This window comes from Gossypium arboreum, chromosome 6, assembly GCF_025698485.1.
Source record: "Gossypium arboreum isolate Shixiya-1 chromosome 6, ASM2569848v2, whole genome shotgun sequence".
NCBI classification, from domain to species: Eukaryota; Viridiplantae; Streptophyta; class Magnoliopsida; order Malvales; family Malvaceae; genus Gossypium; species Gossypium arboreum.
The window spans coordinates 28,336,896-28,354,449 of NC_069075.1; the positions used below are offsets into that span (position 1 = coordinate 28,336,896).

General features: G+C 37.9%; 1 protein-coding gene and 1 long non-coding RNA gene across 2 annotated transcripts; both read left to right on the plus strand.

Annotated features, from left to right (window-relative positions):
- The first annotated feature begins 3,678 nt into the window (after positions 1-3,678).
- On the plus strand, positions 3,679-6,724 carry LOC128293893 (uncharacterized). The gene is made up of 2 exons (XR_008284018.1): positions 3,679-3,766; positions 6,551-6,724. It is a non-coding gene; the product is annotated as an uncharacterized LOC128293893 (long non-coding RNA).
- Positions 6,725-14,276: 7,552 nt separating this feature from the next.
- Positions 14,277-16,936, plus strand: LOC108485174 (uncharacterized). The gene is made up of 5 exons (XM_017789017.1): positions 14,277-14,655; positions 14,904-15,026; positions 15,282-15,641; positions 15,876-16,102; positions 16,451-16,936. Exons 1-5 carry the CDS (start codon positions 14,277-14,279, stop codon positions 16,934-16,936), a joined length of 1,575 nt encoding a protein of 524 aa, XP_017644506.1.
- The last annotated feature ends 618 nt before the right edge of the window (positions 16,937-17,554 follow it).

The window sequence follows — 17,554 nt, forward strand, 5'->3', positions numbered from 1 at the left end:
ACGAATTGAATATCTCTCAGTACACAATTCAAACAACCCTGAGGTCTGTTTCATTTAAAACTAGTCTCAAAAAGGAATTTAGGCACGTAAACTATATTTCTTAATTTTCCTTGTACAATTTTTAATGATTTTTCAAAGTTGGAACAGGGGATCACGTATTCATCCTGAGCAAGTCACATACAATTGTAAATATCTCAAAATATAGAACTCCTTTGCTTGCTCTGTTTCTTTTATATGAAAGTAGACTCATTAAACTTTAATTTCACATCTCATTCAACCTCTAATTATATTCCTCCTATTTTTGGTGATTTTTCAAAATCATGTCACTGCTACCATCTAAAAACAGTTTTAATGCTAATTTCACTCTTTCACACATTCTTTATGCTAACCTCATTTTATCTTATATATGTATATACCACAAATCATTTTCACCACATTTCATTCACCATAAGTGTAGGTCCAAACCACAATATCACCACAAAACCATCCCGTTGAACAATTCGGATCAATCTCGATATTTAATGGTTTCAAAGACACAGCTTCACCATCATACTTCGCTTAGTTCGGCTCTCTTGTACACATGGTGAACACTTAGTACCACTCATGCGACCCAACCGATTTGTCTCGTAGCTCTCTTGTCTACATGGTGTCCTTCACTTGGAATCACGCATGCGACCTAGCTACATTTATCTTTCACGTAGCTCTCTTGTCTACATGGTGCCCTTCACTTGGAATCACACATGCGACCTAGCTACATTTATCTTTCACGTAGCTCTCTTGTCTACATGGGATACATCTCGTATCACACATGTGACCTAGCTACTACAGGGTGTCTCGTAGCTTTCTTGTACACATGATGTGCACTCAGCATCATACATGTGACCTAGCTACGCCCTCTATTTCATTCGATCTCTCCAATGTTCAACCGGATCTCTCTCTATTTTATTTCCATTCTTCCAATAGTCGATTTATATTTTAACATCAGCTAGTATATTTATATAATAGGCTGAAATATAAGAATGTACATGAAATTATTGTAATATTTACATACAAACTTACCTTGGTGCAAAATGTGGAAATTTTGCAATTTAGTCCAAAACTTTTTCCTTCCCTGCTCGAGATCAATTCCGCTCTTTCTTGATCTATACTAACACATTTAGCTCATTTAATACTCATACTATTTATTTCAATCCAAAAATCACATCATGGAAAAATTACATTTTGCCCCTAACTTTTCAAAATTACAATTTTGCCCCTAGGCTCGGAATTTAATTTCAGCCCTTATTCTTATATTTTATGATATGCTGAACATTTTCTCTTCTACAACAACATCAAATTCTCACTCTATCATATAGTTATGAACAATAGGTATTTTTACCGATTATCTTGCTTTTACTCGCTTTCACTTAAAACCGAGTAGCACAAGTTATTTAACATAATTTAAAACCTCATATTCTATCATAAAACATCAAAATACACAAATTTCACCTATGGGTATTTTTCCAAATGTGAACCCTAGGTTAAATTATTACTAGCATAAGCTTAATCGAGCTTCCGGATTCCAAAACGTAAAGAACATTAAAACGGGCTTGGAATCACTTACTATGGAGCTTGAAAGTTGAAGAAACCCTAGCTATGGAGAGAGGAGAATTCGCAGCAACTAAGGAGGATGATGACCAATTTTGTGTTATTTTTCCCATTTTATTTCATTTAATATCCAAATGACCAAAATGCCCTCCTTACTAAACTTTCAAAAATTCCTTCCATGTCCTAATTTTGTCCATGAACTTAAAATTGGTCAAATTGCTATTTAAGACCTCCTAATTAATATTCCAAAACAATTTCATACTAAAAACTTCTGGGATGCAAATTTTGCAACTTATTCGATTTAGTCCCTACTTTCAATTTAAGCACTTTAGGCATAGAATTTCATCACGAAATTTTCACACAATCATGCAATCATATCATAAACCCCAAAATAATTATAAAACAATTATTTCTATCTCGGATTTGTGGTCACGAAACCACTATTCCGATTAGGCCCTAATTCGGGTTGTCACAATACATTTTACTAACTAACGCATTACATATTGTAGCTCAATACACATCTCTCATTTACTACATAACCGAAACATCATCACAAGCAAATATACACCTTGAAATAGTATATATGTCATACCAATTCATCATGTGCAAACACATATTCATGTAGGTGCAAGGGTCAATCTCAAGTTGTTTATATCCAAATATAAACACATATCCAAAGCTCAAATCTTACCTACCATGCAACATGCATGAATCATACTTATGGATATACCATGACCGAATACATCACAACACCATAATTTTGGTCATGATTAAGCAAAGAACTTAATGTCTTACTCAAAAATACTAAAAAGAAAGTCCAAGAGCCATCAATCCACCATCACATATACCATTAACAAGCTTCATATTTAACATGCAATGGCATTAACACAAAATCCACCTTGGCGAAATACCATCCCCATGATATAACAAAGATTTGAACCATGGGCTAATAAGAACATCAAGCTAGTAACTAAAACATGCATGAATCTCATGGCACAACCTCAAACATACCTTAATCTTGATGCAAGTATAGCCAAACCCTTCCTAATCCTCTTCCAAACCAAACATGAAGCAAAAATTCCTCTTCTTCCTTAGGATTTTCGGTCAAGAGAGAATGAAAGGATGATCAATTTTTTTTTTCTTTTCTTTTCTTCAATACACGGCAATAGGGGGTTCACTCACACACATTTTTTTCATTCTTTATTACCCATGCTTATTTGTTTATTTCTTTTCTCCCTAATGCACCAACAAAACATGTCTATGACATGTTTTGCCCATCCCTCATTGTCATGGCCGGCCACCTCTTATAAAAAGAGGGATATTTGACATGCAAGGCCATTGTTTTGCATGCATGCTTTAATTAGTCATTACACATTCCCCCATCATACTTCCAAAGTTTTCTACTAGGTCCTTTCTAGTGAAATTCACATTTATAGCTCTAAATCAAAACATCAAAAATGTCACACATGAGTTAACATATATTATAGGCAATAAAATAAATATTAAATTATTTTTATGCCTCGGTTTTGTGGTCCCGAAACCACATTTCGACTAGGGTCGTTTTAAGGCTGTCACACGGCAAGAGTTTGTGGTGAATTCAAACTCTGCTATATAGGAGTTTGAACTAGTCTGGGTTGTTGGGAGAAGATTTGTGACACCCCCAATTTGACCCTAGTCGGAAAGTGGTTTCGGGACCACAAAACCAAGCCACAAAAATAATTAATTGTTATATTTTATGCTTATTATTTATGAATAAGTATGTGTGAAAATTTCATGCTTTAATTTTGTCATTTGGATGTGAAATAAATAAAAAGGGGCTTATGTGAAAAATCTTGAAAATGTCATAGGTTAATTGGTAGTGGCTAAAAATTTGCATGGTTTGAAGCATGAGGGACTTGCATGTCAAACATTCCTTTTTCTTGGTAGTGGACGGCAAGGATGGGCATGAATGACACATTTTGGCATTTTGTATGTTATATTTTAGTTAAATAATATCAAATAGTTTTATAATAAATCAAGTTATTATATGTCATAAATTATAAGAGGAATTAAATAATTAAAAGGGGGAGAAAAAAAAACAAAAGTTGGGTCTTTCTTCTCCTCCATTGGCGTAGCCTAAAGGGGGGGGGGAGAAAGTTTGGTTGCTTTGATTTTTGGCTTAGAAGATGGCTAGAATGAGGTATGTATTGAATGGTTCTTGAAAATCTATGCATGTTTGAGATGATTAGTTCAAACTCTACTTATCCCATAGATTAAACTTAGAATTTTGAGGTTTGAGATTCGGTCAATAAGCTTGAAACACATAGTAGTTTGTTTTGGTAAGCTTGGTATACGGATGATAGATGTGTTTTGGTTTTGGTTTGATAATGATGTTAATGATGGTGATTTTCGGTCATGCATTAACTTAAATTGTAAGTATGATTTATGGTATAATGTGATGGAATGGTCTTGAGATTTGGCTTGATTAAATGGGTAAATTGCTAAGTGTTTTAAAGATGATGTAATGGTTATTTCGGTTTATGTGAAGTAAATATAGATGATGGTTATAAGCTGTTTTATGATTTGATAATGGTGATTAAATCTTGTAGTTAAGTGTTTAGATATATATATATATTAATAATGAATTTAGTTGTACTTGCTATGTGAGAAATGTGCAATGCTATAGGTATTTGATTATTAGATATGGTTATTTTAAGTTGATTTGTAATGGTATGATTGTATTGATGAATTGGTTTGGAAATGGTGGGAAGAATTGGCTATTATGCTTGATAGTAATGCCGAATATGAGAATGTTGTACTTGAAAAATGTAGGTGAACATGACAAGTGTATTCGGCTTAGGGCATAAAGGATATGAAAATTTGGTATTTATTTTTGATTGTGTGTGTATGACCATGAATAATTGGCTGCACAAATATTATGAATACATAATGTATGATAAATTTATTAAGCTACAAAACATTATACATGATCGGCCAATGTAAACTATTTGAGTAAAGTATATCTTGATGGTACATTTCGGCTAGTATAAGATGTATATGAATGTCGTATGACTATGTTTAATTTGGGAAGTAAATTGTTTGATTTAGCTCAAGAGCCTAGAGGATCAAAGTTGGATAAGGGAAAGGAAAAAGTGATCGAATAGCCGTCAGAATCGTTCGGCAACTTCCGAGGTAAGTTTTAAGTGATTAAACGTTGAGTAAATTCAATCATAATAGGACATAATGAGTTGATTTAATAAGATATGATGTGGCCATGATATGTCTTAAACTCAAATGGTAAGTTCATAAGTGTTTGGACTTGGAAATTTAAGAGCAAATTGTAATAACTTGCTTAGGACAGCGGCAGTAACGTGATTTTAGAAAATCACTATAAATTGTTGGTGTGGAATTATAGGCTGAATAAAATATGTAATCAAAGCTTAATTAGTCTAGTTTCTTATAAAAGAGACCGTGTAAGCAAAGAAATTTCCTATAAAGAGATATTTAAAGTTGTGTGAGACAGTGTCAGAGTGACCCCGAAATCCCTTGTTCTGTTTTTAGAAAATCATTATAATTTGTACAAAAATGGTTATAAGATAAAATTTATATGCTTAGACTCCTTAATGAGTCTAGTTTCAAATGAAATCAAATAGAACATATTTTGAATTCTGTACAATGAGAAATTTGATTCGTAGTGAAGAGTGGTCAGATTAGTCAAACAGTGAAATAGGGGAAACTTTAAGAAAAATCTGGTATTGATTGGCCAAACCTAAAATTCTGAAAATTTTATGGATGGAAGATATATGAGTCCATATTAAGGGAAAATTAACAGCAATTGATTTTGAGTTTTTTAGCTCCAGTTATAAATAATTTAGTGACTATTGCTCAGGAAAAACAACTTGTAGTGAATATGTGAATTTGTTGTAAACATTGATGAAACTATTTGAGTTGCTTATAAGCTATTGCTGAAATCGATGTACAAGATAAATATATATATATATATATGTGGTAAAGCCGAATGGCTAATGTGAAATATGTATGAGATATGTATATGTGGTAAAACCGAATGGCTAATGTGAAATATGTATGAGATAGAATGGCTAATATGAAATATGTATGAGATATGTATATGTGGTAAAGCCGAATGGCTAATGCGAAATATGTATGAGATATGTATATGTGGTAAAGCCGAATGGCTAGTGATTCGGCTAGTGTGAAATATGTAGGAGATGTGTGTATATTGTGGCCGAATGACCAAATGTGAAAGGTGTGTATTATTAGATATTTGATGAGGCAAATGAATTACAAATATGACAGTCGATGTGAATGTTGTAACATGTGAATAAATGTACATGAAACTTGGAAATATATTCCGGGTAAGACCCGATGACTACGTGTGGAGATTATGTCCGGGTAAGACCCGATGACTACATGTGGAGATTTTGTCCGGGTAAGACCCGATGACTACATCTAGAGATTTTGTCCGGGTAAGACCCGATAACTACGTGTGGGGACTATTCGAGCTAAAGGTTTCGCTGAAGATTCAAGTAAAACATAAGATTATACGACCTCACAGTAACGATTGGTAATAAATACGTTCAATGCGTTAAGCTGGTCAGGTATGTATTTTGAGATTATATTTAAGCTTGATTTGGACTAAATCACAAGGTCGTTATGTGATGCATATGTGAGTAAAGCAATAAGACTGTTCTATGATTATTGTGCGTTTGGTCAATGTGGAAAGTTAGGTGAAAATGTGTAATGTACCTATGTTTATAAGAGATCACTATCAAGTGAGAATTTATCTGCCTATTATATATGATGAGATGGGCATATTCGGTAAAGGGATGGTATGCCCGAAGGAAGAGTGAAATAAAAATACGAACAACTATGTTATAATTTGATTGTTATCTGTTGACACTGCTTAAAACTTACTAAGCATTGAAATGCTTACTCCGTTTACTTTGTTTCCTCTGTTTTATAGATCTCATTTGGAAGCTACAAGCTCGGGGATCGTCAGCAACTAGTCACACTATCACTATCCACTGCTTGTTACTGTTATGTTTTGAATTATTTTATGGCATGTAAAGAATAGACCAGTGGCCGAAGAATATTTTGGTTAATGTATATAAGCCATGCGAAAATGGCATCTTTTAAATGTGTACTTATAGCAGTTAAATTGTATCCCTGACTATCTTTAGTATTTACCTAAAGGAACTTTATTTATAAAAAAAAAAAACAAAAATATATATTCAAAATTTTTACTGTTCGGATATGACTTTCAAGTCCGGTAATGCACCTTTACCTATTCCGGCGACGGATACGGGATAGGGGTGTTACAAGATTGTGGAGGGATAACGGGAGTGATTTGTAGAGATTTTCAAGGAGTTAGAGGGGAGGAGTGTTGTAGCCGAATTGAGCACCTTGTAGAAGCAAAATTGGCTAGGGGAGTTCTTCTGGCATTTCGGCATTTTGGTTTTAGGGTAAAAGTGAAATTCTACTTTCTCTGTTTTCGGGTTTGTACTTTTGGTTCATTTTTGAGGTATTATCTTTCCTTGTGCCGAAATTTCCTTCATTTCTCAGCTTTAGCCGATTGTGATTTTCTTAAAAATCTCTTCTTCCCACTTCATCTTGCTACATTTTACTTTGGCCGATTAACTCCATTTCTTTTCTCACCCATACTTTTGGTCTAAGTCGTAGCACCTTCTTGACCTTTTACTCATCCCCTACTTGTTCTTGGTTTGTGTTTTCCTTCTTGAAGCTTTCATCGAACACTCCCATATCTAGCCAAAACTCTCCTTTTTCAGATTAAGGTAAGTTACTCTTCGATTGTCGAATCTCAAGTCATAGCCGAGCTTGGCTATTGTTTCATCAGTACGTATGTTGTGGTTGTGTCGTTTCCTTCTCATCTATTCTAGGTAGTCTTTCTTTTAAATCTCCTACTTTATTAGCATGCACTAGGAGGGTGTTCTTGGCATCGGGAGTTTGACAATGGTGTTTGCTGGGATAGGCTGAATACTGCTACTTCTTTCTCTTAGTCTCTGTTTTGATAAGTGGTTCTCAAAGTTAAGTAGTTTACAATTAAGTTAGGTAATATAATGGATGTGGATGTTAATGTAGATTGTTAACAACTGTGTTGTGGAAGGAGAGGTGGTTTAAACCTTTTTTGAGCTATCAAGGTTGGGCGTATGGAGTGCATTGTTTCTTCGCCAATCAGGTGTGTAATCGTACACCCATCCTTAAGTTATTGCAAAAAGATGGACATAGGTGTGTTTACACACCAAGGCTGTTGTGAATTGGCAAAAGCCGAAAAGCTGAAACTTCGGCATTTGTGGCCTCTCAAGCATATGATCGCTTGTGAGGAAAATCGAGCCCACAGATCGTGGGAGAAAGTGTGAAAGGCTGCCACGAGCATTCTCGTGCAATGGGGCCGTAATGGGCCATGCAAGCCCAATGGGCTCATGGGCCCACACAGACAAAGTTTATGGTAAAGTGATAAATAATGAAATGGACTTGTTCGAGACGACTGTAGACCAACTAAAGTGTTGTTATCTATATCGAGGCCCTAAAAGTTGTTAACGACTAAAATACCCCTAATGGAGGGAAACGACCGATATGCCCTAGAAGTTGATTGATAGATGGTTATATGTTATATGCATGATTGTATCTGAGTGGGAAACCTTGCATACACATAATACTATGACATGACATTCTGCATTGGGGTTGGGATTTCTGATTCGAAGGAAGTACTAGTGGCTGTGCCACTTTTTACCGTTCTAGTGGCCTTGCCATGTATTCTGACATTAGTGGCTACGCCACATTTACTATATTTAGCAGTTCTGCTGCATTAGTATTAGCAGCCTTGTTGCGGTATTGGTGTGCTGCTTGGGCAGGTCGTTCTAATCCCCACATGGTGAGTTGGTTGGTACAGGTGGTGTGTTGGTTAGATTTGGATGGGTTGTATACCTGTACTGTACTATTACTATTTTTGGGCTTAGGCCCACACTGTCATTATATAGGGCTAAGGCCCAACCTGCATCATTCATGAATAAGGCTCGCCTGCACTGCATCTTGTATGCATTGATTACTGTTTGACTGGTAGGGGTTTACACACTGAGTTTTCGTAAACTCACCCTCTTTGTTAATTCCGCGGGTAATCTCCAGCCTTAGGCGATTTGGAGCTACGAGAGACTCAGGGGCGTCCACTCGACCGCAGACTATTTGATTAAGTCGTAATATATTAAAAAATGATTATTTGTGTTTCTTTTTTTTGTAAAAAGGCCATCTGGGGAATTGTTAACTTTTATTGGGCTTTTGGTTACGTAACTTAATCTACTAGAGTAGGAACAATGGGTTTACAAAGTAATAACGTTTTTTAAGAAAAACCTACAAATAAAACCTTAAAATATTTAACTAGAAAAGCTTCCACGGTTTAAATCAAAGAAGAGGGATCTTTAACAACAAATGTTTTGCTGAATACATTTTGACAACCTAATTTACCAAGTTACTCATGCATCAAAAACTACATAGACTTTCAACTGAGAAATTGATTAATCACTTTCAAACCCTAGGTCTTTAGTAACACTCGGTGTATCACACCGGATTCAGCCGTAACGTCTAGGTCGAGTTTGAGATGTCACATTTTGTGGTATCAGAGCCAGGTTCAAAACTTGATTGTGGAATAAATTTTTCCTAAAATTTAGTTTTGGAAAAAATGTTTTCAACGGAATTCGACTTGTTTTTTACGAAATAACATTACTAGGAGTGTGGCACACCGAGTCTCCAACACCAAATCTATAAGTCTTCTATTATTAATTGCTACTATAAACTGTCGTGTTATACTGAGAAATTGTTATAGGCAGTAGAACTATATTGAAACTCTATAGGTAGAGTAGACGAAAAACCCTAGGAAGTTGATGTTGATAATGATACCTCGATTTACGAAAATAAAAACTTTAAGTACTATTTGACATAAAACAATCGATAATAAAGATTGGAATTATACACTGATGTCATAAAACTCTTAAATCAAATTATGAAAATATCGATATGAGCACTAGAGGTACTCGGGGAAGAGGTACACGAAACCGTGGTAGAGGCCGAGGAATTGCTAGGGCTGGGTCTTCAACTTCGGGCCACATGCCTACTAGGGAGGTACCAACTTCACCGATAACTGAGATAGGGTCCCATGATCGAGTAGTTGGGGATGATGTTTTGTCCTAGGCGATGTTACGTGTTCTTGAAAGGGTTGCCGGAGTGAGTACGGGAACAGTGGGCCGGGTGTCAATTTCTGAGCGACTCCTGTAACACCCCAAACCCGTGACCGTCACCGGATTTGACCACGTGGTGTTATCGGGCTTACTTCCCTTATTTCTCTCTTGGAAATATTTAATTTCTGTCCCAGGCAGGCTAGCTAACTGCGTCACTGTCTTCTTAAAAATCATATCTCGAGTTCCAGAACTCTAAAATCAGTTTCGTAAATTTTCCCTAAAACTAGACTCATAATACCATCTACACATTTTTTTCTAGAATTTTTGGTCGATCCAATTAGTACAGTTTATTAGTTAAAGTTTCCCCTGTTTCAGGGTTCGACTACACTGACCTTTGTGCACTACGACTTAGATATCTTCCTGTACAGGGCTCCAACACTTATTCCGTTTGTTTCTAGAGAAACTAGACTCACAAGGGAATCTGTACATATAGAGCATGACTTCTAATTCTCTCTGGTTAATTTATAGTAAATTTTAAAAGTCGGAGCAGGGGATCCAGAAACCGTTCTGGCCCTGTTTCGCGAAAACCTGATTATCCCATAAAATACAGCTCATATGGTCGTTTCGTTTCGTCCATATGAAAATAGATTCATCATGGTTCAATTTCATAATTTATTCACTATTTAATTCTACTTCTACTATTTTTAGTGATTTTTCCATCTCACCTCACTGCTGCTGGCAGCATCTGTTACTAAAGCAAACAATGACTATTTCATAATTCTTCCATGGCCAACTATTTCATCATACATAATACGAACTATGACCACCTTATCAAAATTAAGGTTTCTAAGGCTCGTGCCTATAGGTTTTAGCTTCACACTCAACCGACCACATAGGCCATTTTCGCATGGCTTAAAGTTTACAACCCGAAATTCAACAAAACAAAATAGCCTATACATGCCAAATGTTCTCCTAGTTCAACTACGAAGACAATACCAAAAGATTCCCACCGGTGTGATGACTTCAACGACGGTTCGAGCACGCAAACGATACGAGTCCAAGAGACCTAAAATGGGTGACAAGAAAACACCGAGTGAGTTTATAACTCAAGAAGTCATAAGCACTTCACAACCATCCGTTACTAAAATTATCATAGAATGAAATAATGAAACAAGGCCCATTGTTCCAGCCATACCGAACTACCATAGTTCCTTAGACCTTTCGGATCAATGTCATACCAAGTCATACATTTACCTTTCATATACTATTCAATAGGATATTTGAAGCAATTTCCATTCATCATTTCATTTCCGCAACAATCATGCAATTGAAATCATCACATAGATTTAAAACTTACCGACTCAACCCCGAGCATGAACATAGTATCTATTAGCCACGAACTCAAGGTACTTACTCTTTCCGCTGTCCATACTCCACTCGATGAAGACACACCCTCCATATAATTGTTCGATAGGAGATATATATATATAGAGTACGCACACACGTTGCTTGATACTCGATTTCGCACACTTAGTGCCATGTGATTTAAGCCCGCACACATAGTGCCATACCCTTCGAGCTCGCACACCCAAAGGTCAAATTTCCAGCATGCACACTTAGTGCCATATATTTCCAGCATGCACACTTAGTGCCATATATTTCCAGCATGCACACTTAGTGCCAATCTCGTCACCGTACACACGTATTGTTCAAGACACTTAGTGCCGAAAGAAAACTTTCTACACATTTCACTATTTCTTTTACATTCAACAATGTCATCATTCCATACACATACATTTTCATTTACATATCATCTCATTAAACACAATTGCATAGATATTATGATCATTTAAAACAATACCAAATATATGCTTAATGACTTACCTTATATTGGATGAAACGATTTCCAATCGACTACTCGATTATCTTTGCTTTGCCTTTGTTTAATTCTCCCCTTTTGATGTCTTGATCTCCTAGTATAAATACATTTAGTAGTTAAATTTCTTGCTGGATACTTATGTGTATAATTTAATGGTTTTCACTCCATTCACAACTATCCTTGTTCTAAATATCAAAACCTTAGCCAACATTCAATTAATGCATCAAGGCCGAATGTATTATCACTATTAAGGTAACCTAGTCTCAAGTATTTTCAATTCTAATGTACAACATCTCAAATTCCCATGACCGATCACACCTATTCTTACTTTCCAATATTCGAAATAATCAAAATCACCTCCTAAACACAATAGTCATGGACAATGCCGAATCCTCAAGTGTTTGAACATAAATTATTTTACTAATATAAACATTCACGAATCATATTCATAGGAAGACCGATTCCTTTCCATAGCACATTCATCATCCATACTTAGATGAAACAACCAAAATCCCTTCCTTTATACCCTAGCCGAATGCTCCAATCATCCATACAAATTACAAATTTTTGCATGGCTAAGTAGGAGCCATTTAACATGCAAGAAAAATAATCATAGGAGAAGAATTTATCATTCTAAGTAAGCTCCTATCTCCAACACTAAATCATTCGGCATTTTGCCTAGACACACACAAGAAATCTCAACTTCCTTGACCTTACCAAGAGTGCATCCACCATTCAACTTAGCATATTACAAAACCAAATCAACAAACTCAAAGCTTACCTCCTAGTAGCCAAAGGTACTTGCCGAATTGACTTGAGTAAATCTCCCTTCTTTTCACCCTTTGTTTCGGCTATAGCAAAAGAAAGAAAACATGAACACTTTTTTTTTTCTTCTTCTCAAGCCATGGCAATTGTAACAAAATGAGAAAGGATGAACAACAAAATTTTTTTTTCTCCTTTCTTTTTCCTCAACTCACGGCAACAAGGGGGGGCATCCACACTCTTTTTTTTTGTTCATCATTTCCCCTTTTTTCTCCATTTCTTTATTCTTTCTAACATGATCCATTAACTAGACATGTTTGAAACATGTTCCCTTTGCCCATGCTCTTTATTTTATTATTTCTAACATCCACCATTAGCAAAACATGTTCAAGACATGTTTTCTTTTGCCCATCTTCATTACCATGGCCGGCCACTTCCTATAGTTGGCTAAATTGACATGCAAATCCCTCATGTCTTTACTTCATGCATTATTTGGCCACTTAAAAATTCACCTATCACATTTTCAAGTCCTAACACATGGGCCCTTTCTTATGAATTAGCACCTAATTAATAAAATCAAGGCACGAAATATTTACGTATACAAATTCCACATACAATAAGCACAAAATATAACACCTAATTATTCTTGTGACTCGGTTTTGTGGTCCCGAAACCACTCTCCGACTAGGGTCACATTAGGGGTGTCACAACTCCGGTCTAATGGGGCAGAAATCTTTAGGGGAGTTTCTAGTGTAGCTCTTAATGTGGTAGAATATTGGTTGGAGGCTACGGAGTAGATAATGGATGATCTTGACTGTTCTGGAGAGCAAAAACTAAAAGGGGAGGTGTCTTTACTGCGGGACGAGGCTTATCAATGGTGGCTCACTGTGAGAGAGGGTACACAAGCTGATCATTTGACGTGGGACTTCTTTAAGGCTGCCTTTTCAGGGAAATATGTGGGGACAAGTTATGTGGATGCCTGAAGGAAGGAATTCCTGAGTTTGACCCAAGGGAATAAGACTGTGGCGGCATACGAGGCAGGGTTTCTGCGGCTGAGTCGATATGCCCGTGGGATAGTTGTAACCGAGTATGAATGCCTGTGTGTGGTTTGAGGATGGGCTTCAGGATGAGTTGCGTGTGCTGATAGCTCCACAGAGGGAGCATGATTTTGCTGCCTTGGTTGAGAAAGCAAAGATTACTGAGGATGTGAAGCGCTCCGAACGGTAGAACCCTGAGAAAGATAGGGCAGACTTAGAAGGATTTTGGATCATCGGGTTCTTCTGGTAGGTTTGCTAAGAGGGCCAGGTTTGATGGGCCGGTTCGAGCTGAAGTTCCTGTAGCTGTTACCAGACAGCAGTCTTGTGTAGATTGTGGGAGAGCTCACCAGGGTGAGTGCTGGAAGCGAACGGGGGCATGCTTTAGGTGTGGGTCGAAGGACGATCTGGTTAGGAACTATACTCAAGATATTACTCAGACGCAAGTTGCAGGTCAGGGTTTTGTACAGCCTATGAAAGGTGGTCAACTGCCACCGAGAGGCCATGGTTAGGTCAGAGGTGGAAATGGGAGTAGACGAGGTCGTGGCACACCAGGTAGAGGTACAGGTAACACTAAGGCGAGACAACCAGCTTTGGTCTATGCTGTTCGTCGCTGTGAGGATGGTGACGCACCTGACGTCATAACTGTTACGTTTCTAATTTATAATGTACCTTACACTGCCTGAATTGATATTGGTTCTACACACTCGTATGTTGCATGCACTATGTCTGGGACATTGGGTAATCAGTTTGAAAGCACTGCTAGTGAAATGACTGTGTTGAGTCCTCTGGGATAGTCAGTTGGGGCAAACAAGTTATTCAGAGATGTGCCCTTGGAGGTTCAAGGGGTTTCCGGCAGATTTGATGGAACTGCCGTTTAGGGAGTTTGATATTATTTTGGGCATAGATTGGTTAGTGAAGCATCGTGCGAAGTTGGATTGTGCTGCTAAGCAGATGATGTTAAGGAATTTGGATGATGAAGAGGTGGTGGTGATAAGTGAGCGAAGGGATTATCTGTCTAACGTAATTTCAGCGTTAAGAGTTGAGAAGCTGATTCACAAGGGTTGCGTGGCATTCTTAGCTTATGTTGGCACTGCTGAGTCTAAAGGTTTTTCTGTTGGAGAAGTTAGAACTGTGAAGGAATTTTTGAATGTATTTCCTGAAGAGCTTCTTGGGTTGCCACCCGATCGTGAAGTCGAATTTGGTATTGAACTCTTACCCGGAACAGCCCCAGTGTCTATCGCCTCTTATAAGATGGCACCGAAGGAGCTGACGGAGCTTAAGGCTCAAATCTAGGAGCTGTTGGATAGAGGGTTCATTCGACCGAGTGTGTCTCCGTGGGGGGCACCGGTGTTGTTTGTGAAAAAGAAGGTGGAACCATGCGTATGTGTATTGATTATCGACAACTGAATAAGCTGACCATTAAAAACAAGTACCCTTTACTGAGGATAGATGATCTGTTTGATCAATTGCGAGGAGCTGCAGTGTTCTCCAAAATAGATCTGCGGTCTGGTTACCATCAGCTAAAGGTTAAGGAAGTGGATGTGTATAAGACAGCTTTCAGGGCTCGTTATGGTCACTATGAGTTCCTAATGATGCCATTTGGGTTGACAAATGCACCAGCTACTTTTATGGACATGATGAACTGGGTGTTTCAACCCTATTTGGATCGGTTCGTAGTAGTTTTCATAGATGATATTTTGGTGTATTTGAGAACTAAGGAGGAACATGATATATATCTTCGTATGGTTCTGCAAATTTTAAAGGAGAAGCAATTGTACGCCAAATTTAGCAAGTGTGAGTTCTGGCTACATGAGGTGACGTTTCTAGGGCACGTGGTGTCTGCTGAGGGGATTGGGGTTGATCCTAAAAAAATTGAAGCCGTATTGGATTGGAAACCACCTAAGACTGTATCTGAGATTCGAAGCTTTTTGGGTTTGGCTAGTTATTATAGACAGTTTGTGGAAGGGTTTTCACTGATTGCCTCACCCCTAACCTATTGCGGAAAGGAGTGTCATTTGTTTGGACTGCAACAAGAAAGTTTTGAGAAGCTGAAGAAAGTGCTAACTGAAGCCTCTGTGTTGATACAGCCAGAGGCTAGGAAGGAATTTACCATTTACAATGATGCATCTCACGTGGGGTTGGGGCGTGTGTTAATGCAAGACGGTAGGGTGGTTGCTTATGCATCCTGTTAGCTTAAGCCTCACGAGGTGAATTATCCCACTCATGATTTGGAGTTGGTTGCTATGGTTTTCGCACTAAAGATTTGGAGGCATTATTTGTATGGTGAAAGGATGATTATTTACACGGACCATAAGAGCCTCAAGTACCTCATTACTTAGAAGGAGTTAAACCTTAGGCAATGAAGATGGATTGAGTTGCTTAAAGATTATGACTGTTCAATTAAGTATCACCCTGGTAAAGCTAATGTGGTAGCTGATGCATTGAGCCAGAGAGTGGTGTCTAATTTGAGAGCAATGTTTGCTCATCTCAGCCTGTACGATGATGGTAGTTTATTAGCTGAACTACAAGTGAGACCAACTTGGATGGATCTAATTAAGGGGAAACAGTTGTCAGATGAGTCGTTGGTTCCTCATTTTAGAGAAGTGGAGAATGGTGAGACTGTGGATTTTGGGTTGAACGATGAAGGGGTATTATGTTTTCGTGGGAGAGTTTGTCTGCCAAGAGATCATGATCTGAGGTAGTCTATATTGCGCGAGGTGCATAGCAGTCCATATGCTATGCATCTGGGCGGAAACAAATCATATCGAGACCTTCGTGAATCGGATTGGTGGCCAGGGTTGAAACGTGAAGTTACGGATTATGTGAGTAAGTTCCTAACTTGTCAGCAAGTTAAAGCTAAACATCAATTACCTTCTAGGTTGTTACATCAAGTTAAAATTCCATTCTGGAAATGGGAGAGGGTAACCATGGATTTTGTAAGTGGGCTACCCTTGACGCCTACTAAAAAGGATTCAATTTGGGTGGTTGTGAATCAGTTAACTAAGTCCGCTCATTTTATACCGGTTCGCACTGACTACTCGTTGCAGAGGTTAGCTAAGATATACGTGGCTGAAGTTGTAAGACTGCATGGGGTGCCAGTTTTTATCATATTTGATAGAGACCCTAGGTTGACCTCCCAGTTCTGGAAGAAGCTACACGAGGCTTTGGGTACAAGACGGGATTTTAGTACAGCGTTTCACCCTCAGACGGATGGACAGTCTAAAAGAGTGATTCAGATATTGGAAGACATGTTGAGAGGGTGTGTAATTGATTTCAGAGGCAGCTGGGAAGATTATTTACCATTGGCAGAATTTGTGTATAATAACAGTTACCAGTCTAGTATTCGAATGGCATTGTATGAGGCGTTGTACCGTCATAGGTGTCGTACTCCTACTTGTTGGACTGAATTAGGTGAGCGACAGATTTTGGGGCCAGAATTAATTTCTGATACTGAGGACAAGGTAAAACTGATTCGAGACTGATTGAAGGAAGCGTCTGATAGACAGAAGTCTTATGCGGACCTTCATCAGAAAGAGATCGAGTACGCTATGGGGGATTATGTCTTTCTTAAAGTGTCACCATGAAAGAAAATTTTAAGGTTTGGATGGAAGGGCAAGCTTAGCCCTAGATTTATTGGGCCTTACTGGATACTTAGGTGTGTAGGACCTATCACGTATCAACTTGAGTTGCCTCCAGAAGATAGAATTCATAACGTGTTCCACATTTCAATGCTTAGGCGGTACCGTTCTGATCCCTCGCATATCATACCGATTAAGGAAATTGAAGTTAGGCCTGACCTATCGATCGAGGAAGAACCAGTGCAGATATTGGCACGGGATGTTAAAGTTCTTAGGAAGAAATCAGTTCCACTAGTCAAGGACTGTGGCGAAATCACAGAGCAGAAGAGGCCACGTGGGAGCCGGAGAAAGAAATACGACATTAGTACCCTCATTTATTCTGAGCAGGTAAATTTCGAGGCTGAAATTTCTTTAAGAGGGGTAGAGTTGTAACTCCCCAAAATTTGGGGTCTGTAAGTTTGTTTGATTTAACTCGATTTGCATGATTGGTGAGGTGGATGAATGGTTTGGGTGCGTTTAGGG